The sequence below is a fragment of the Protopterus annectens genome, chromosome 6.part0, assembly GCF_019279795.1.
Source record: "Protopterus annectens isolate FY-2018-M chromosome 6.part0, PAN1.0, whole genome shotgun sequence".
Classification (NCBI taxonomy): domain Eukaryota; kingdom Metazoa; phylum Chordata; order Ceratodontiformes; family Protopteridae; genus Protopterus; species Protopterus annectens.
This window is the reverse complement of record NC_056737.1, coordinates 1934020256-1934043693: the sequence shown is the minus strand read 5'-3', so window position 1 is coordinate 1934043693 and position 23438 is coordinate 1934020256. Positions and strand designations below refer to the sequence as shown.

Below are 23438 nucleotides of genomic sequence, written 5' to 3'. Positions count from 1 at the left end.
GCTCATTATAGACCTCCAGGATGCTTACTATCACCATAAAGATGCACAGAAACTCCCGGAGGTTCCTCCGCTTCCAGCTAGGAGTCTATCATTACCAATTTTGAACCTTACCCTTTGGTCTCACCACATCCCCCAGGGTGTTTACCAAAGTAATGGCAGTGGGTAGCGGCTCACCTGAAGCTTCAGGGGGATTCAGGACTATCCATACCTGGATGATTGGCTCCTCACTGCTCCCACCAGGCATCTACTCTCTCAAACCAGGGATTATTTCCTGACTCTTGCCCCTGCGTTTGGGGATCACAATCAACTCATAAAAATCACTCCTACGTCCTGTACAGGTGATGGACTACATTGGTGCCAAGATAGATACTCTTCAGTGCAAAATCTTCCTGCCCTCGGAGAGAGTACAAAACCTGAGGATGCATGTCTCCCTGATCTACCACACTCCTCTCCCAATGGCGGAATCTGTGTTGAGGGCCTTAGGCTCGATGGCAACGACCATAACCCTTCCATGTGCCCAGTTACACATGAGAATTCTACAGTGGACTCTAGCTGTACAGTGGTCCCTGTTGAAAATACCATTGGCATATCCAGTTCAACTCCGTCAACTGTCAGTCTTCCCTCATATGGTGGAAGTATTCTCCGGACATTTTGGAGGAACGACCCTTTCTTCCAGCCCCGGCCCAAGCCACAGTGACCACAGACGCCTACTAACTCGGATGGGGGGCATTGTTCGGGCAGGACAGTCCAAGGCCTGTGGTCCCCTGTAGAGACCAGCTTGCACATAAATGTCCTAGAGATGAGCGGTCCTTCTAGAGTTGCAGGCCTTTCATGCCTTTCTTCTGGGAACAATCTCAGTTCAGTCAGACAACATGTCAGTGGTCTGGTATATCAACAAAAAGGGAGGGAACAGACCTTACCCCCTTTGTCGCGAGGCCATGAGAGTGTGGGAATGGGCTATCACTGGTCGCTTTTTCATCGCAACACACATTCCAGGACAGTCCAACATACTAGCGGACAGGCTAAGTTGGATTATTCTGATACCTTACGAGTGGTCTCTGAATATTTCAGTAGCGGAACAGATCTTCTGCCAGTGGGGTCAACCTTGCTGCGATCTCTTCGCATCTCCTTCCAACGTGAAGTGCAGTGAGTTTTTCGCTCTGAACCCCCTGCCGGTGGAGTCCCCCAGAGATGCTGTAGTTCATGCTTGGCCTCTTCGTCTTCTGTATGCTTACCCACCAATGCTTCTTATTCCGAGCTTTCTACAGAAAGCTAGTCGACTGGGGAGCAAAGTGATCCTCATTGCCCCGTTTTGGCCTCGCCGGGTATGGCTTCCCTTCCTTTGGTCTCACCTTCTGCCTCCACCTAGTATCCTGGATCCCATTCAGGATCTAATTGTACACCCGTCAGGGGTGCCATATCCGAATCTGGGCAGTTTGAAGCTCACAGCTTGGCTGCTCCAGTTCCCATGATTGCTAGGACTCCTGGACTATCCTCCTCAGTCAGATCTATTTTGGTGGCTGCTCATAAGTCTTCGACAAGGAATGTTTATCGCATCAAGTGGAAACTTTTTTCCTTTTGGACCTCTCAAAGGAGTTTAGACCCCTTCATGGCTTGTATTTCCGCCATTCTTGATTTTCTAGCTGATATTTTTCAACACAGAGCTAGTTCTTCTACTGTCAAGGTTCAGTTGGCTGCCATCTCTCATTTCCATGTGGGTGAGAATTCTGCTTCTTTAGCCTCCTCCAGACTGTGTAAGGCCTTTAATTAAAGGCACCTTTTTGTTACGCTCTCCGGTCAAGGATCCTGTTCCCCCATGGAACCTTACTATGGTCCTTCAAGCTTTGGTCGCTTCACCTTTCGAGCCTGCTGCATCAGCAAGCCTGAAATATTTATCTTGGAAAACAGCTTTTCTGGTGGCTATTACCTCTGCCAAAAGGGTTGCAGAATTACAGGCCTTCTCCATCAAAGTTCCTTACATGATTTTTCTCAGCGATAGGGTTTCCCTTCGAACCAATTCATCCTTTCTTCCTAAGGTGGTATCACCTGTCAATATCCATCAGACCATCAATTTGCCTGTGTTTTTTTCTAATTTTACTAATAAGAATGAATACAAGCTCCACCTGTTGGATGTTCATAGATGGTTACGATTCTATTTACACGGGACAAAAAATTTCTGTAAATCTGATCAATTGTTAGGTTTCCTCAAAAAGAGTTTATAGAATGATACAATCTCCAAGGTCACTATTGCTAGATGGATTTCTTCATGCATCCTTCAGATATACAAGGACAGAGACATGTCTCCTCCAGGTCAGGTGAAAGCTCATTCCGCTGGGTCCATGGCTACGTCTGCGGCCTTTTGGTCTAGAGTGTCTTTGGATGATATTTGTTCTGCAACTACTTGGTCAGTGTTCTGGTAAGATCTTGCACCGCTGTACTTTTCAACGCATTTTGCTGTCAACATGTGTTCCTATTTCCTTTAAAAATAAGTTGAGTCTTTGTCACTCCATCAGTGTTTCAGACCGTTTATAACTCTGTCCCTCAAGGACCACTGTCCATCCACATCAAAATATGGCTATGCAATATGGTTTATCAACAGTCAGGGCAGAATACATTCCCACCCACCCTGCAGAGAGGCAATAAGGTTTTGGGATTAAGCCATTTTCTTATTGTTTTCTAATAGAAAAAAAAACATATATTCCTGTTCAAGCCAGTTCTCCAGTGGACACATTCAGTTGCTGCCTTCTGATGCAGCACAGGTGGTCCCTTAGTTTGCTGATGGTGATTTTTATTTTACTATTGGGGCAGGCTCTGTGACTAGTTTTGCTTCCTGGCCCATCACCAAATATAGGTAAAGCTTCTCCTTTATCCTTTCTCAGGAATAGACTCCTCCACTGATCACCAAATGAATCTTCTTGAGAGGTAGACTCCAAGGTTTGCTGTAGTCCAAGGGTGCCCACAGTACTCTACACTTTTCCCCTTATTTCTGTTTACTCCAAAGTGGCTCAAGAAAACCTGACCAAGTGAAGACAGTCATCCTGCTATCCCTGTTTGTTTTCAGTAAGTTTGGGTCCCCATCTTGGCTTCTCCTAGTGAAGAAGCCTCTTCCCTTCAAGACTCTGTTAACCACTCTGGCAAGCCTTGTGTTCTTCGTGTTTCACTGTTGCAGTCGTTACATTTGTGTAATCTGCTGGCAGGTTGCCCTCTGCCTGAATTCCAAAGTCTTGGGTCCTGTGTCGGTTACGGTCTCCTCTTCCATGACATCAGGTAGTCAGGGGTATAAAACAAGCAGCCGCCATTTTCTTCAGTCTTTCTTGCCGCGCGGTGCCCGAAGCAGAAGCAGTTCACAAGTGCCGGTCGGCCGACTCTTAAAGTTTTCGAATTCAAGTTTCAGAACCGAAGTCTTCACTAAAGCGAAGTACCCCATTGGGCAAACTGTTTTCTTGCTCCATACCGATGTCAGTAAAAGTTAATAATTGCATTACTTGTGGGAAGCAAATACCTCATAAGGATTTCCATTTATACTGTATTCCTTGCCTAGGCCCTGATCATAACGTGCCTAGCTGTCTGTTTTGTGCTGGATTTAACCAACACACTATTAAACGTCTGTATATCTTTGCTTCAAAATATTTTGGAAACCGATTTAACTATCCTGAAATGTCGTCAGACAGCAATCTGACTACCAGAGTACACAAAAAACGCAAAGAAAAGGACAGAGACAAGACCACTGAGGTCCAAAACTGACGACAAAGCTTTTCCTAAGCCAGTCGAAGGTGCACCGGTACTCAAGAGCTTTCGCAGCCCCTGATACCCGCTACTTTCGAGTCGCAGGCCCCTACCGAGACCCATGTGGAGTCCGGCACGCCATGAGATTCTCAAAATATTGTACCCGTGGATGTCTCTCCCTCGGATGGGTCTGGAGCTGCTGAGCCTGCACCGGCTTCTGAGGGTGTATTCAGGCCCCAGCATTTTTATATAAAACCGACGCCAGCTTCAAAATCAGACAAAAGCAACTTCTAAAGCTAAAAAAACGATGCATGAGCCATGTGCACAGGCTTCTATGCCTAAAAAACAGATCAAAATGGCTGAAGACCTTAATTACCTTGATCAGGGGTTCCCAACCCCTTCCTGATAAGATGGCCTAGGCAAGACACTGATTATGAATCTTCTGATCAGGTTTCTATTTCTTCTGATTCCTCTTCTGATCAGGAATTATCTATATCACCCTATGAGGATTCTGATGCAGAGGAATTTATCCCATCTGCATCTCCTCCTGAAGATTATTCCTTTGGAGAAACCTTGCATACTTTTGAGGGAGCATTTTCACTGGGAGAGTCAAGATTTCTCAGAATCAAAAAAGAGGCTCAGGGATTTCCTTCTCCCCCAGCATAGGCTTTTAGCCATACCTCCTGTTTTAGACATTGTTGATGTGTTTTCGGAGTCAAGCTTGACTCCAGATTCCTTACCTCCGGCTCCTAGCAAGCCAGACAGATATTACAGGGATGTTCGTGTTACCCTGCTGCAGTCATCACACTTTGGTTATCCTGCCATCAGGCAGTCCCGCAGTCGGCCCGAATTCCAAAGTCTTGGTCCGGCGTTGGTTGCTGTCGCTTCTTCCCTGACGTCAGTGTGCCAGGGGTATATAAGAGGCATCTGACGCCATTTTCTTCAGTCTTTCTTGCCGCGCAGTGCCCGAAGCAGAAGTAGTTCGCAAGTGCCGGTCGGCCGACACCTGAGATTTTCGATTTGAATTTCAGTCCGAAGTCTTCAATAAAGCTAAGTACCCCATTTTGGAACATTTTCTTGCCTCAATCCGATATCAGAAAAAATTAACAATCTCATTTCTTGTTGGAAGCAAATACCTCATAAGGACTTCCATTCCTATTGTATTCCTTGCCTAGGCCCAGACCACAACGTCACAGGTTGTCGGTTTTGCGCTAGGTTTAATAAACGAACTATCAAACGCCGTTTTGACTTCGCACGGCATTACTTTGGTAGGAAATTTAATTATATCATGCCATCGGAGCAGCCGACGACCGCCATACATAAAAAAACGCAAGGATAAGGACAGGCAGCCTAGGAACAAGCCAGACTCTGAGGCCTCTGCTGGGCCTGTCGCTGGTTCTCCAGTTTTCAGTGAGATGCCTACGCAGCCCCTGACTACCGCAGAACTGGAACCCCAGACAGCTGCGGATTCCCAAGCGGAGCCTACTAGGCCAACGCAGCCATCTACCGACACCGGAGCAGAAGTAGACACCGGTGCAGTGGAAACACCTTCGGTTGCAGAAGGTGTCTTCAGACAGACTACACTCACCATTAAATCTTATGCTAAGCTTAAAACTCCTTTAAACCCTAAGAAAACTGTACATCAGTCTACAGTTCAAGGCCCCATGCCTAAGAAACAGATGCTTAAGATGGCTGAAGATTTGATTACCCTTATCAGGGGTTCCCATCCCCCTCCTGATAAAAGACCAAGACAAGAGGAGGATTATGCATCCTCTGACCAGGTTTCACTCCTCAGATTCCTCTGAGGAACAGGATTACACTTTTCCACCTTATGAAGACTCTGATGCTGAAGACTCTATTCCCTCAGCATCTCCCCCTGAAGACTACTCCTTTGGGGAAACTTTACATACCATGAGGGAACATTTCCACTGGGAAGGCCAGGATTACTCTGATTCTAAGAAAAGGCGCAGAGAGTTCCTTTTACTACCCCAGCACAGACCTCGTGCTATCCCACCTATTTTACATATTGTGGATGATGTTTACTTGGAGTCTAGTTTAAATCTAGATTCTCTACCTCCTGCTCCAGCCAAACCAGACAGATACTACAGAGTACCTGACTTGCACAAATTTCTTTATAAAAGCCCTGTAGCTGACCCAGAAACAATTTCCTAGGGTACTAAGGAGCAAACGCTTGTATGGCTAAAAATCCTGTGCCCTCTGAAAGGGATTCCAGAGCCCTAGATAGATGGGGAAAGAAAATATACACCTCAGCAACTCTGGCTATGAGAGCATTAAATTGCCAGTTTCACATGTTGAAATATCAGCAATTCCTAATGTCTCTGTTAAAACAAAAAATGAGCACACATTCAGAACAGTCTGAATTCAAGGAAATGCAGGATCTGTTGCATGCAGCTGAACAGGTGGGCAAACCTACTTCTACAATGCGGATTTGATTCATTGGAAGCTTCCTGTAGAGCAGCTGTTACTGGCTCTGTCATACGTAGACATGCTTGGTTAAAAGAACAAACCCTCCCTGACCATGTTAAAGCAAAATTATTGGATGCACCTTTACAGCAGGATGTATTATTTGGTGTCAAAGCAGAAGAGGTTTTAAAGAAAATTGAGGATAAGGCAAAGTCTATGCAAACGGTCAAGGAATTTTTGCAGGTACAAACCCCTCGTTTCAGCAGAAATTGGCCAACAAAAAACTGGTCCTTTCCAGCTTCAGACAGATCACAGAGGGGCAAATAGACGCCCAAGGGGCAGAGGTCAGTCACAGGGCCCTTACAAACCTCGCCAATGGGGTTATGCTACCCAGAGAAGAGGAGAAGACAGGCCCCAAGCTAGCAGAAGACAAGCACAATGACTCTCCTCAAACTACCAAGCAAATCTCTCCTGGCAGCTCCCTTGGGAGGAAAACTAGCATTTTTTGCAAACAACTGGCACATCATCACAAAAGACAAATGGGTTCTAAACATTGTCTCTCAAGGATACAGATTCCACTTTCATACCTTACCAAGGATCAAAGGAATGCCAAACCTGCCACCAAATCAATGGGCAGAGGCAGGCACAAAAACAAATTACAGCTCATGGGCATGAGAGCCATTCAACAGGTACCTACACAGGAGCAAGGGCAAGGATTTTACTCAAGACTCTTCCTAGTCCCAAGAAAGGACAATGCATGGAGACCCATTCTGGATCTTTCAGTTCTGAACACCTATCTGCAAGTACCAAAATTCAAGATGCTAACACTACAGCAGCTTCTTCCCATGCTGGGCAAGAATGCTTGGCTAGTCACTTTGGACCTCAAGGAGGCATACCTGCATGTCCCTATCAGACAAAATTACAGAAGATACCTCCGCTTCATTGCAGGTTCAACACATTATCAATTCTCTGCACTGCCCTTTGGCTCATCTATTGCGCCCAGGGTCCTCACAAAATGCCTGGCACCAGTAATTGCATACTGCAGACAGAGGGATTCAAATATACCCATACCTGGACGACTGCCTTATTCAAGCAGAAAGCAAGGACATTCCTTTAAAGCATCTGGCATTTGTCAAACACCTTCTAAGTTGCCATGGGTACACAGTAAACGAAAAGAAATCAAAATTAGTGCCCTCACAAAACATAATATTCCTGGGTGCCAGCTGGAATACAACGGCCCAGATGGCTTATCTCACACCAGACAAACAACAACAGCTGATTCAATATTTCAAAATAATGGCAACAAAGACCCAACTCCCTGCAAGAAAAATTCTGCAGGCCTTGGGATTTATGGCATCTTGCATACTACTAATACCATTTGCAAAACTGCATATGAGGAAATTACAATGGTACCTGAAAAGTGTATGGACTCAGCACAGCCACAGCTTGGAAACAATGATACCACTCATTCCCTGCCTTCAACAGGAGGTTCTATGGTGGGCACAGGCATGTCACCTCAACAAGTGTCCGCCTTTCACCTTACCCACAGCCAGGCAAACTATGACAACAGATGCATCGGACTATGCCTGGGGAGCACACATGGCAAGGCAGTGCATTCAGGGCAAATGGACTTCAGATCAGAGGCATCTGCATACAAATCAAAAAGAAATGCTAGCAGTACAGAATGCCCTAACAGCTTTCAAGTACCTTCTACACCCAGGACAACTAATAAAGACGGACAATACCACAGTAATGTGGTACATAAACAAGCAAGGGGGCACACGTTCCTACCCTCTATGCAGGCAAGCAATGACCTTGTGGAACACTGGACTGTCTTACCAGGTTCAATTACAAGCACAATTCCTGCCAGGAAAGAAAAACACATTGGCAGATGACCTAAGCAGAAACATCATGGATCCACATGAATGGAAACTAGATCCACAAGTATTTGCAAAGATAGCTCAAAAATGGGGACGCCCAGACCTAGATCTATTTGCAAGCCCCCACAACCACCAACTTCAAAAATTTTGCACAAGGACCTTCCATCCATTAGCTTGGAAAGTGGACGCCCTCTCATTCAGTTGGAAAACATTAACAGTGTATGCCTTCCCTCCACTGCCTCTTCTAGCAAAGGTACTGCTGAAAGCCAGATTAGAGAGGCCACAAATGATGCTCTGTGCACCAGACTGGCCACGCCAACATTGGTATCCAATTTTAAGGAACATGGCCCACGGCCCACCATGGATTTTGCCACAAATTCCTCACCTGCTCACCCAGTGAGACAATCAGATTCTACACAGCCAGCTCAAGACTTTAAACCTGGCTGCATGGCAAATTACCTAAACAACCAGCCAACACCTTTATCCAAAGCTGTTATGGATGTCATTCTGGAGGCCAGGAGGCCCAGCACCAGGAAAACCTATTCAGACAAATGGAAAAGATTTTGCGCCTGGAACCAGGCTAAAGGCCAAAATCCCCTTGATCCAAACATCCCTCAGATTCTACAATATTTAACTGAGATGTTACACAAAAAACTTTTCTTTTCATCTATTAAGATCCACGCCTCAGCAATTTCAGCTCATTACAACACGGATCCTCCTTTATTCTCACATCCACTCCTAAGACCCTACCTCAGAGAGGCTAAGAACTTAAGACCGCCAAGGAGAGCTTCAACACCTACTTGGGGTCTCAACTTTGTTCTGGAAAAGCTTACACTACCGCCCTTTGAACCAGCTTTTTCAGATTTAAAATTTCTTTCATGGAAAACTGCCCTACTACTAGCAATAACCTCAGCTAGAAGAGTCTCAGAGCTACAGTCACTAATGGCAGTGGAGCGTTTCCTCATTTTTCATCAAGACAGTGTCTCTCTATGAACTAACCCTTCCTTTATGCCAAAGGTGGTATCCAATGTGGCCCTAAACCAAACCATTCACTTGCCCACCTTCTTCCCAAATCCCCAGAACAAAGGAGAAAGACTGCTGCACTCTTTGGACATTCACAGGCAATTACGTTACTACTTGGATAAAATTAAGGCTCTTAGAAAAACTGACCAGCTCTTTGTAGCCTATGCTACAGGATCACAAGGAAAAGCCATCTCAAAACGGACCATTTCTAAATGGATAGGTCATTGCATACGTTTCTGCTACTCGCATCATGGGAAACCAGTACCTGATAACATTAGTTCCCACTCCACCAGGGCTACAGCTACATCAGCAGCCTTTCTCTGGGGAGTGCCAACCAAGGATATTCTGGAAGCTGCAAGTTGGAGTTCAGTGCACCTTCACCAAACACCATCACCTACCTCTATACTCTAAGACTAGAGCTGGTTTTGCCACTGCAATTTTGCAGGGCCTACTAGCTTCTTCTAACCCTGTTTGACTCCACCTCCCATCCTTAGCTTTGGGATTCAACCCAAGTGTGATGACTGCAGCAGGGTATCACGATGAACATAGTACAGTTTTGTACCTACCATAAATGTAGATGTTCGAGTGTTCACCCTGCTGCAGTCCAGGTTACCCTCCCTCCATCCCCTCTGAAACAGCTGAACTTATTTCTACCACTCTATCCTATACTACCTCTGTGGTGTATTTGCTTGTGCCTAAGGATTTTGTTTTATTTTTATATAGGTGTGTGTGTGTGTGTGTGTGTGTGTGTGTGTGTGTGTGTGTGTGTGTGTGTGTGTAAATATATATATATAAATATTGCCTACCTTTTGGGGGCACCTGACATCTGGGGCAAGAAAAACTGAAGAAAATGGCGTTGGATGCCTCTTGTATACCCCTGGTGCACTGATGTCAGAGAAGAAGCGACAGCAACCGACGCAGGACCAAGATTTTGGAATTCGGGCCGACTGCGGGACCGCCTGATGGCAGGATAACCCAAGTGTGATGACTGCAGCAGGGTGAACACTCTGTAGGTACAAAACTGTACTTTCCTGACTCTCTCAAAATTTTATTTAGAAACCCTGCTGCTGACCCTGAAACTATTTCACAGGGTCCAAAAGGTGTAAAGGCCTCAACAACAAAAAATCCTACCCCCTCTGACAGATTCAAGGGCACTGGGTAGATAGGGAAAGAAGGTTTATACATCTGCAACCTTGGAAATTAGGGCCTTAAACTGTCAGTTTCTTATGCTCAAGTATCAACAACATGTTATGGGATTACTGAAACAGAAAATGATTATTTCTGAATGTGCAGAAAATAAAGAATTGTAGGATATATTGCATGCAGCAGAACAATTTGGAAAAGCATACTTTGCAATGTGGTTTTGATTCCTTAGAGGCCTCCTGCAGGGCTGCAGTTACTGGATCTGTGATTAGGAGGCATGCCTGGCTAAAAGAGCAAAATTTGCCTGATCATGTTAAAGCTAAATTGCTGGATGCACCTTTACAGCATGATACTCTGTTTGGTATTGAGGCAGAAGAGGTTTTAAAGAAAATGGAAGACAAAACTAAGTCTATGCAAACTGCAAAATACTTCTTACAAGTGCAGCCACCAAGATTCAGTAGACACTGGACTACAAAAAACTGGTCCTTCCCTGAGCCCGACAGAGCTCAATGGGGGCATATCCAGGCACCCTAAAGGTTCTAGATACCAGCCACAGGATTCTTACAGGTCAAAACAATGGGGTGCTTCTACCTCCAAATCTGGAGGAAGTAAAGCGCAACCCTACAGTAAACAGTCTCAATGACTTTCCTGTGCCATCACCAAGCACTTATCTTTTGGCAGCACCCTTAGGGGGGAAAATTAACACATTATGCTCAAAATTGGCAGTTAATAACCCAGGACAAGTGGGTGTTAAACATAGTATCTCGGGGATGCAGATTCCACTTCCACACTCTGCCAATTGCAAACGGTTGGCCAGATCTGCCAAAAAATCGATGGGCAGAGGCACACAAACAGGTTACATCCCTCATGGATATGGGGGCTATTCAGCCAATACCAGAACAGGAAAAAGGACAAGGTTTTTATTCAAGACTGTTCTTTACCCAGAAAAGACAAGGCCTGGCTCCCAATACTGGATTTATCAATTCTGAACACATACCTGGACATTCCAAAATTCAAAATGCTAACTTTGCAGCAGCTTCTGCCCATGCTGGGCAAGAACGCTTGGCTGGTGACATTAGACCTAAAAGAAGCATACCTGCATATCCCAATAAGGGAATCGTGCAGAAGATACCTCCATTTCAAGGCTGGCTTTATGCAATACCAATTCTCTGCACTGCCCTTTGGCTTATCTACTGCGCCCAGGGTCTTTACAAAGTGCCTGGCACCAGTAATTGCATTTTGCAGACAAGGTAGTATATAAATATATCCTTACTTGGATGACTGTCTCATTCAAGCAGAGAACAAGGACATTCTTCTTCAGCATCTGGCGTTTGTGAAAAGTCTTCTAACATGCCTAGGGTAGACAATAAACGAAAAGAAATCACAACTGGTACCTTCTCAAAAGGTAACATTCCTGGGTGCAAGCTTGAATACAACTGCCCAGATGGCTTTCCTCACGCCAGACAAACAAAGGCAACTGACTACTTGCTTCAAACTGATGGCAACAAAAACCCAGTTATCTGCAAGACAAACTCTGCAGGCTTTGGGGTTCATGACATCCTGCATTCTACTGATTCCGTATGCAAGACTGCATATGAGGAAACTACAGTGGTACCTGAAAAGCTTATGGAGTCAACATGGTCATAGTCTGGAAACTATGATTCCTCTCATTCCCTGCCTACAACAGGAGTTTCTATGGTGGACAGTCATGTCACCAAATCATGGGACAGGCTTTCACTCTACCCCCTGCCAGCCAAACCTTAACAACAGATGCATCAGATTATGCATGGGGGGCCCACCTGGTGGGAAGATGCATTCAGGGCATATGGCCTCCAAAACAAATGCATCTGCATATCAAATCAAAAAGATATTTTAGTTCAAAATGCCCTGACAGCCTTCAAGGACTTACTTCATCCAGGACAGCTACTGATAAAGACGGACAACACCATGGTTATGTGGTATATAAACAAGCAGGGTGGCACGTGCTCATACCCCCTTTGCAGACTAGCCATGGCACTGTGGGACACAGCCTTGACTTACCAAGTACATCTTCAAGCTCAGTTCCTGCCAGGAAAGCAAAATACTCTGGCAGACGATTTAAGCAGAAATCTTATGGACCCTCACGAGTGGAAACTAGATCCACAAGTCTTCAGCAGGATAAAGAAATGGGGGAGCCCGGACCATAGACCTATTTGCCTCTCCTCGGAATTATCAACTGGAAAAATTCTGCACAACGACTTATCACAGACAGGCATGGAACGTGGCCGCCCTATCCTTCAGTTGGAAAAAACAGTTTACACCTTTCCTCCTCTGCCTCTTCTTCCCAAGGTCCTACTAAAAGTCAGACAAGAGAAACCAAAGATGATACTAATTGCCTCGGACTGGCCCCGCCAATACTGATACCCAATCCTCTGGAACATGTCTCAATTCCCACCTTGGTACTTGCCTCTAATACCTCACTTACTGTCCCAGCAAAACAATCAGATCCTGCATAATCGGCTCCAAACACTGAACCTGACAGCATGGCTGATCATGTAGTTATTCAAACACTTCTCAGTAAAGCAGTGATGAATGTCATTTTGGAAGCCAGAAGGCCTAGTACTAGAAAATCTTATGCTGATAAATGGAAGAGATTCTGTTCTTGGACACAAGCACAAGGAACTGACACAGCAGAGCGAAATATTCCTCAGATTTTACTATACTTGACTGAGATGCTTGACAAAAGCCTATCTTTTTCATCAATAAAAATCCATGCCTCTGCCATTTCGGCTCATTACAACACAGAGCCACCAATCTTTCTCATCCTTTACTAAAGCAGTATCTTAGAGGGGCCAAACATTTAAGGCCTCCCAGAAGATCACCAATTCCTGCATGGGACCTCAATTGTGATGGAAAAGCTCACCCTGCCTCCATTTGAACCAGCTGATGCTGCAGATCTAAAGTTCTTATGGAAAACAGCTTTGCTTCTGGCAATTACTTCAGCAAGAAGGGTCTCAGCGCTACAGGCCCTCGTGGCTGTGGAGCCTTTTATCATATTTTACCCAGACAGGGTGTCCCTCCGGACCAATCCTTCATTTATGCCTAAGGTGGTTTCCAATGTGGCTCTTAACCAAACTATTTATCTGCCAACTTTTTAGCCAAATCCGCAGAACAAGGGGGAGTGGATTCTGCGTTCCTTGGACGTACACAGACAACTAAGATTCTACTTGAGCAAGACTAAAGCTCTAAGAAAAACTGAGCAGTTACTAGTGACATTTGCTGCAGGATAAGAGGGAATGGCTATTTCAAAGCAGACTATTTCAAAGTGGATAAGCCACTGCATTAGTTTCTGCTACTTACACCATGGCAAACTGGTGCCCAAGGGCATACGGTCTCATTCCACCAGGGCTGCAGCTACATCAGCAGCTTTTCTCACAGGAGTACCAACCAAAGACATTCTAGAGGCTGCTACGTGGAGTTCTGTTCACACTTTTACAAAGCATTATCATTTGCCTCTCTACTCTAAGTCCAGGGCAGGCTTTGCCACTGCAGTTCTGCAGGGCCTTATAGACGCCCCTAATGCAGTTTAGCTCCAGCCTCTCATCCATAGTTTTTGGGATTCTACCCAAATGTAATGACTGCAACAGTGAAACACGAAGAGCATAGTACAGTTGTGTACACTTACCATAAATGTAAATGTTTGAGTGTATTCACTTTTGCAGTCCAGGTTACCCACCCACCATCCCCCTTTTATTCTGGAGTTTTTCTTTCCTTCACTATCTTCTACAATCTTTGTGGTGCATTTGCTTATAGATGAAGGTAAAGTTTGTATCGTTGCATGTATACATAGTTTATATATATATATATATTTTTGCTCCCCATCTTGGGGGCACCTGACATCTGGGGCAAGAAAAACTAAAGAAAATGTCGTCTGCTGCTTGTTTTATACCCCTGACGACTTGACGTCCTGGAAGAGGAGACAGCAGCAGACGCATGACCCAAGACTTTGGAATTCAGGCCGACTGAGGGCAACCTGCCAGCAGATTACCAATACACTTAACATCTACATTTATGGTAAGTGTACACAGCTGTACTTTACTCCACTTCTGGTAAAGGCCAGCAGCCCTTCTTACCCATGTAGAATGGTCCAAATCTTGATTTTTGCCCACAGGTCTTTTTTCCCCCATAAGAGGAGCTTATATGAATAAGTGGATGAGATTTTCCTTTTGAATGACATTCAGAGGATTGAAGCCCATTACTTCTCCAGTCCATGCTTGTTCTGGTATATTTATCTCTTATTTGATTTGGGTATAAACTACTCTTCTTAGGAACTAAAACACCTACCCGTACTGCCCTTAAAAGTATGTTAGGCTTTTATGAAGTGCTCTTTTTTTTTTATATAGAGTGAGCACCAGTAAAGGAAACTGTCCCTAGGTTTTAAATTTTATGGTATTGAAGTTGACTTTTCCTCCATTTGAAGCAACTTCTAGAGTTAAAAGTTCATGACATGGAAAACGGTCATTGGTGACATTTACCTCAGCGAGATACATTGGAGTTACAAGCCTTAAGCTGCAAAGTTACCCCACTTAAGTTTCATAAAGATATCCTTGCAGATTTAACCCTCTTCATGTCAAAGGTGGTGAGTACAGGGACTAGTCTAAATCATTTTATCAATTTAACAGTCTTTTGTCAGTATTTGAACAAGGGGTGATACATTCTTCACACCGTTCAAGAGCAGTTAAGCTTTTACTTGGACAAAGCAAAAAAATTCAGGAAAGATGACCAGTTCATTTCTTTTGCAACAAACAGATTACGCCAAAAAATGTCTGAAGTCGCATCTTGATAGCATTCAAATTGCATTTCCTTTTGTCACCAAAAATGTTAAGTCGCATACTACACCTAATGCACATTCTATTATAGAAGTAACTACCTCTTGAGCATTCTGTAAAAATGCTTCATTAGACTGTAGTTGTGCTGCCTCAGCATGCACTTCTCTGTACACTTTTGCTGGACAATTTGATTTCAAGGTCTGAGTCTGCCTCAGGGGTATTATTGTCAGAAGGGTCATCTTATGATGCCATGCAAGAGGAAGAGCTTGTGACTCTGTCCTATATACTGAAAATGGATTAAGATAAGACTGTTGTGTACTTGACAAACTTTAATGAGCTGTGTCCATCCACTTTAACAAACTTTCCTTCCTTTCCCCAACTGAAAAATGAGAGCTGGAATTATTTGTATTTTAGAAATATATGTTCCTTTTTGGTGTGTGTGAATATTAACATGCACGTGCCCACTAATCTTTGACATTTCAGGAATCTGAAGATGAGAGTATGTGCAGGGCATTACTGGAGTAGGGGAGAAAGTAGAGCATGGGAAAGTTTTTCTGATGCTGAACTGACAAGTGCCAGTGGCAACTAGCCTTAGATAATGGAGTGGGTGGACATAGATTCTGAATGTCTCTCATGGTTGTAAGCGCTAAACTTCTGTTTCCAGTCTGCCATCCCTACCGACGACTTCCCTTTCCTTGAGTTTTGGAGAGTGTGAAGGAGAAAAACCCAGTATTCCCCTCCAAGCTCTGTTTTGGCTCTAGCAGCACTGGCGATGTAGTTTTCCAAGGACTCTTCCTTCTTGCAGGAGGTAGACTTGCTTCTGTCAGGGGCCAGCACCCTGGTGCACACAAGCCTGAGGGAATCTAGCTTACAGACTGAAGAAACTGATGCATATTCATTTTGGACAGCTTTTTTTTCTTATGATGTGCTACCCATTTTGAGAGAGACCAGGAAGTCTTAACAGAAGAAAGTCATACTTGACTAAATTGGAAAGGTTCTTTTGCTGCAGAAGGAAGAAAAAAGTCATTGAAAGAGGGTATATATTTTTCTTGCCTATTTGTTAGCCCTCTTTAGAGACTTTTTTTCAGTCGTTGCTGCTTGCCTCTCCCTAGTCTCACTTTTTTACAGAGGAGGTATGTTTTTTTAAAAGGCTCCTAAGGAGAGCAGATGTCTTTCAAAGATGCATCTGCAGTCCTTGCATATGGGTTGTCCTGCCTCAGGCAGCCCTTCGGTCGGCTGGATTCCAAAGTCTGGGTCCGGCGTCGGCTGATGTCGCCCCTTCCCTGACGTCAGTGCGCCTGGGGTATAAAAGTGTCAGCTGACGCCATCTTCCTCAGTCTTTCTTGCCGCGTGGTGCCCGAAGCAGAAGCAGTTCGCAAGTGCCGGTCGGCCAGCTCCTGTAACTTCAGCTACCGAAGACTTCAAAAAGCTAAGTACCCCGTTGGGGACTCTTTCTTGCCTCAGCCGATGTCAGATCAAATGCTTAAAGTTAATAATTGCTTGACTTGGGTAACAAATACCTCATAAGGATTTCCATTCCTACTGCCTCCCCTGCCTAGGCCCAGACCAAGACGTCTCGGCCTGTACTGCCTGTGCCTCCTTTAATCGAAGCACTCTTAGGCGTCGGTCGGAGTTTGCAGAGGAATTTTTTGGGGCTAGTTTCTCTTATAAAATGCCGTCGGAGACTCCGACTTCTCATTTAACCAAGAAACGGAAGGACAAGGACCGACACACACGGACCGTGGTTTCAGCTGAAACCGCTCCTAGGCCTGCCGCGAGTGTCTCTGTCTCGACTGAAACAGAGTCCTTGGTACTTCCGTCCGTAGAAACCGCTCAACCGACAGCCTCGGTCCCGGAGGCCTTTTCTGAGTCTGTTATAGAATTACCCTCGGAAATCGGTGTTCAGGAACCTACCGACTCCATTCCCCTAGACAAAACTACTCCAGCATGTGGGGCAGCCAGGCCCCCCTGCATCCATGTCCATAAAAGCTTTCACTAGGGCTAAAGCTGCTAAGCAACAAAAAACTCTGTCTCCCAAGTCTGTTTCTCAGGGATCCACTACAGGTTCTCGGATACTAAGTTTGGCTGAGGACCGTATTTCCTTAATTAGGGGCTCTCAGCCTCATCCAGACAGGGGGGCTCAACCCCCACTAGACAAAAGGCCCAGGGTTGAGTCTGCTGAACCTCAGTCCTCTGAGGCCTCTGATGGCTCTGCTCTATCAGACTACCAGGAGGAGGCCTTCACGGCCTACGAGGATTCTGATGGAGGAATCTACTCCCTCTGCCTCCCCTCCTGAAGAGCTGTCCTTTGGGGATACCCTTCACTCCATGAGAGAGCATTTCCAATGGCAGGGCCAGGAATTCTCCAATTCCAGGAAGAGATTAAGGACTTTTCTTCATTTACCTCAGCATAGACCTTTGGCTATTCCTTCTGTTTTAAGTGTCATTGATGATGTGTATTCTGAGTCTAGCACTACCCCGGACACCCTTCCTCCGGCTCCTGTTAAACCCGATAGGTATACAGGGACCCGGACTCGCATCATTTCCTTTACAAGGCCCACTCTGCTGACCCAGAAACTATTTCCCAGGGTCCTAAAGGGGTTGCAGCTGCCACTTCTAAAAATCCACTCCCTTCTGAAAGGGAGTCCAGGGCTTTAGAGAGATGGGGTAAAAAAGTGTATACTTCTTCCACTCTGTCTATGAGGGCTTTAAATTGTCAATTTCATATAATACAGTACCAAGAGTATTTGTTAGATGAATTGCAGAAAAAACTGTCTTCGCCTGAACCCCTAGATCGTAAGTCACTTCAGGATCTGGTACATAATTCACAACAGGTTAGCAACCATTTCTTGCAGTGTGGTTATGATGCATTGGAAGCTTCATGTAGGTCAGCAATGACAGGTGCAGTCATATGTAGACATGCCTGGCTGAAGGAACAATCTCTGCCAGTTCATGTTAAGGCTAAGCTTCTGGATGCTGCACTAGAAAAGCAAAAGTTATTTGGCTCCACTGCTCAAGAGGTCTTAAAGAAATTTGAGGAAAAGGCAAAATCTGTACAAACAGTCAAAAGATTTCCTCCAGGTACAACCACCAAGATTCAGCCGAACTTGGCCTTCTAAGAATTGGTCCTTTCCAGAAGAGAGATTTCAAAGAGGCAAGAACAGGCGTGCCAGAGGTAGAGGGCAAGCTAGAGGCTCCTACAGAGGACGTCAGTGGCAGCCTCCTAACCAGAGAGGTAGTGCAGGTCCAACAACTGCTGCACAAGGACAGACTCAATGACTTTACCTTGACCCCACCGACCAGGGCTCAATTGGAAGCACCTTTGGGCGGAAAGTTGTCTTTATTCTCAAAAAATTGGCACAGTATTACAAGGGACAAATGGACACTGCAAATAATAGACAAAGGATACAGGTTCCGTTTCCATACATTACCAGAAAGAAAGTGAATGCCAAACCTGCCACCAAATCAGAGGACAGAGGCTTTAAAACAAATTGCCAACCTATTGCATATGAAAGCTATAGAAAAGGTTCCTCTCGCAGAACAAGGCCAAGGATTTTATTCCAGGCTGTTCCTTGTCCCAAGAAAAGAAAACAATGGAGGCCTATTCTCGATTTGTCCGCACTGAATACTTATCTCATTGTGCCAAAATTCAAAATGCTGACCCTACAGCAACTCCTTCCCATGCTGGGCAAGGGGTCTTGGCTGGTAACTCTAGACCTCAAGGAGGCATACCTGCATGTCCCTATCAGACAAAGTTGCAGAAGACACCTCAGATTTCTTGCAGGTTCAGAGCATTATCAATTCTCAGCATTGCCCTTTGGCTTATCTACTGCGCCCAGAGTATTCACGAAATGCCTGGCATCAGTAATTGCACACTGCAGACTTCAGGGGATTCAAATATACCCGTATCTGGACGACTGCCTTATACAAGCGGGCAGCCAACAAACTTTGGAAAAACATTTGAATTATGCCATCCGCCTACTGCAAGCCTTGGGATACACAGTCAACATTCACAAGTCAAGACTTGTGCCATCCCAAAGAATAACTTTTCTGGGTGCGGAACTAGATACAACCACCCAAATGGCTTTTCTCACAGAAGAAAAACAGACAACTACCGGATTACTTCAAAAATCTAACAAAACAAACTCAGATGACTGCAAGGAAAATCCTGCAGGCCCTGGGTTACATGGCATCGTGCATTCTTCTGATTCCACAAGCAAGGCTGCATATGAGAAAACTATAATAGTACCTAAGGAGTTTATGGTCTCAGCACAATCACAGCCTAGAAGCTTTGATACCACTCATTCCATGCCTTCAAAAGGAATTCCTGTGGTGGGCCCAAGCAAGCCAGTCAAACAGGGGCCTGCCTTTCAGCAAACCAGTAACCAGCCAAACCATTACCTCGGACGCTTCAGACCATGGATGGGGAGCGCATATGGAGGACAGATGCATCCAAGGTCTATGGTCTCAGAAAGAATTGCGCATGCACATAAACCAAAAGGAAATGCATGCAGTGATTCATGCAATCGAGGCCTTCAAGCTCTTTCTACATCAAGGCCACCTACTAATAAGGACAGACAATACCACAGTTATGTGGTACATAAACAAGCAAGGAGGTACCCATTCCTACCCTCTTTGCAGACTAGCAATGAATCTTTGGGAACTTTCCCTAAAACTCAATATAGAGCTGCAATCCCAGTTTGTGCCAGAAAAGACAATATACTGGCGGACAGCCTAAGCAGAAATACCATGGACCCACACGAATGGATGCTGCACCCAGACATCTTCCTTCAGATAACACAATCATGGGGGTGGCTGGACATAGATCTTTTTGCCTCCCACCACAATCATCAGCTGAAGAAATTCTGCACAAGGACATACCACCCACAAGCATGGAAAATGGACGCTCTCTCTTTCAGTTGGAATACTCTAATAGTGTATGCATTTCCACCACTCCCACTAATGACCAAGGTCTTACTGAAAATCAAGACAGAGCAGCCAAAAGTGATTATAATAGCCCCGGACTGGCCAAGGCAGCACTGGTACCCACTGTTACGGAGCCTGTCACACACGAAACCGTGGCCTCTACCACTATGGGCACTCCTTCTGACACAGCACAATAACAAAACTCTGCACTCCAGCCTGAAAACCCTGCAGCTGACAGCCTGGAGAATACCTTGACTCCTCACCAGGAAAAGCTATCCAAGAGAGTGAAGGATATCATCATGGAAGCTCGCAGACCTTCCATGAGAAAGACATATTCAGCAAAATGGAAAAGATTCCACACTTGGAGCACCGCAAAGGGCCTAGATGCCACAGTGATGAGCATGGCACATATCCTGGAATACTTGGCAGACATGCTCCATAATGGCCTTTCTTACTCTTCCATAAAAATTCATGCTTCAGCAATTTCAGCAGAATACAATACTGATCCACCTGTCTTCTCTCATCCTCTCCTAAGGCAGTTTCTAAGAGGAATTAAAAACATCAATCCTCCAAGAAAACCACCAGTGCCTATATGGGACCTTAACTTCATGTTGGAAAAGTTGACTTTACCTCCCTTTGAACCAGCAGCATCTTCAGAGTTACAGTTCCTGTCTTGGAAGACTGCCTTCCTTCTGGCCATAACCTCAGCAAGAAGAGTATCTGAATTGCAGGCACTCATGGCAGTACAACCATTTCTTATTTTTCATCAGGACAGAGTCTCCTTGAGAACCAATCCTTCATTCATGCCAAAGGTGGTATCCAGGGTCTCATTGAACCAAGCTATTCACCTGCCTACCTTCTTTCCAAACCCACAAAACAAGGGAGAGAAACTTCTGCATACCCTGGAAATTCACAGACAGTTACGCTACTACTTGGACAGAACTAAGACTTTCAGAAAAACTGACCAACTGTTGGTAGCATATGCTGCAGGCATTCAAGGAAAAGCAATTTCCAAACAGACAATTTCAAAATGGATAGGAAATTGCATTCGATTCTGCTATTCTTATCATGGAAAAGCTGTGCCAGCTAACATCAGACCTCATTCCACCAGAGCTACAGCCACCTCCACAGCCTTCTTAAGAGGGGTTGCTACCAAGGACATTTTAGAAGCTGCTACATGGAGCTCTGTGCATACATTTTCCAAGCATTACAATTTACCCTTATATTCCAGATCCAGAGCAGGCTTTGCTACGGCAGTCCTGCAGGGCATTTTAGCTACACCATCATTTTCTTAGAGCCTACCACCCCCAGCTTGGCTATGGTATTCTACCCATATGTAAGGACTGCAGATGCATCCTTGAAGGACATAGTACAGTTTTGTACCTACCATAAATGTAGATGTCCGATAGGTATGCATCTGCAGTCAGGTTTACCCTCCCTCCTTCCCCTCTGTGGTACTTCTTGGGTACTTATCCCTCTTATAGCTAGCTGGGGTTATCTATTATGGTGTATTTGTTTTATATTACTGTGCATGTTTGCAATATTTTGTATTTCTACCAAATTTAGCCTTCCTTAGAAGGCACCTGGCATCTGGGGCAAGAAAAACTGAGGAAGATGGCATCGGCTGACACTTTTATACCCCAGGCGCACTGACGTCTGGGAAGGGGCGACATTAGCCGACGCCGGACCCGGACTTTGGAATCCGGCCGACCGAAGGGCTGCCTGAGGCAGGACAACCCATATGTAAGGACTGCAGATGCATACCTATCGGACATCTATATTTATGGTAGGTGCAAAACTGTACTTTCAACTAGTCAGTTAGTCAGAAGGGCTCTCTCTCCCTTGGGAGCTGGCTTTTATCCTGGACCAGCTAACATTTGACTCCTTTGAGCCAGAAGCCCTGGTACTGTTCAGAATTCTGTCCTGCAAGACCCTCTTGGTAACAGTTGTATCCATAAGAAGGATTTTGGAGTTGCAGACCTTGATAACAAAACACATATTCTGTCTTCCAAGTTAATCTAGTCAGCTGTAGAGCAAACCCTACCTTCATGCGAAAAGAGGTTTTGAGGATGTCCCTTTAAGTTCCTGCAACTGCCAGGATTCTTCCTAGAAGTTCAGAACAAACCAAAAGGGGTTATGCTCATTTTTGAGGTTCACAGACAATTGCAGTAGTGCTTGGTTGGGGTTTGTAGACTTTGTATATTTGCTCTGTGCAACATAGCTGTTGGTATAAATGATGGTAACACTGTTTTCTGTAATTTTTCCTAGGTGATCACAGACAAACAAACTCCCAAAAAAGATGAAAGCTTTGTATCAAAAGCTATGGAATACATGTTTGGATGGTAGCAGAATGAAAGTATTGGAGGTGAACAGATTAAAACAAAGGACATGCTTACACTAAAATCTTGATAAAGAGCGATCATTTTGTGTACACCGCCTATGCCCATCGGTTAGTTTTATAACCGGCATCTGGAGCATTTTCAGAATACAGCACGTTTCTTATAAACTAAATGAATGGTATTTGCACTTTATACTGTTTGAGAGTAGCAGAATGTTTGTGGTTGCAGTGTTGACACTGTAAAATATGCATTACAGAAATATGTATGTGTTGGTTCAAAACTGCCAAGGTAGTACTAAGTTAAAGCATCTTGATATTGGCGTGGATCGACTGGTCAGCAGTTTGAACTGCATTTTCCATTACTGATTTGTACATTTCTTTTAATGAACAGTCTGTGCTGGTACTGAATTTGAGATGCCACAGAATAGAGGACTGTGTAGTTTGAAGTCTACATGTTGCTGCTACAAGGATATGTGTATTTGTGCGTCTTACAAGTGAATGTGATTCACTTTTTAAACTTTGTTACATTGCTTTTATTATACTAAAGCTACCAAATATATTTTATTGGCTTTATCTATAAAAACTGATTAAACAAATCTGTATGTTCGTAGTTTGATTTTTGTGATTTGATTACATTTCTTGACTTCTACAAATGTTTTAATCTATTTTGATAAGTAAGGTTTTGGAAAATTTGTAGTTAAGCTAAGCATGATAACGGGTTAGTTGACCTGCTCAGCTGCAGTACTTCAATGGTTCACAGCAGCAGAGTTGTACCATCTACACATCTAGTGGCTCTCCGTCATTGGTTACAACTACAGCAGTCTTCCCTTCCAGTGTTACTTCGTACCCCTCTCATTGTGCAAGTAGTTCACTTACCCTGTAGCTCCAACAGAAGTTTATTCTCTGAAAACATGTCAACTGCATTATAATGAACTTTGAAGAAAGTAACGTAAAACAAACAAGAACAAATCTGCACACGTCAAGTAACTTGATTAAATACATTTGTTTACTGAGTAATAGTTCAATTAAAATGTCTTAACCCTAATCAGTGTAAAATAAGTATGTTGTCTAAAACCAGTCAGCTCAGTGGGATGGGTTTGAGGGTAGTCGATGATTACAAGGTGTTTGTGGCCATAATGGCAGTCAGACTTTCCAGGATTACTTCAAAGA

The 23438-nt window shown here is 44.5% G+C and overlaps 1 protein-coding gene across 1 annotated transcript in view; it reads left to right on the top strand.

Annotated features, from left to right (window-relative positions):
• NUP35 (nucleoporin 35) overlaps positions 1–22870 on the top strand; it is an 813253-nt gene extending 790383 nt beyond the window's left edge. Inside the window, exons 13-14 of the mRNA XM_044075241.1 lie at positions 1663–1684; positions 22199–22870. Coding sequence (XP_043931176.1) covers positions 1663–1684; positions 22199–22276 — 100 coding nt within the window. The 3' untranslated portion in view covers positions 22277–22870. The remainder of the gene's footprint in view (positions 1–1662; positions 1685–22198) is intronic.
• Positions 22871–23438: the final 568 nt, after the last annotated feature.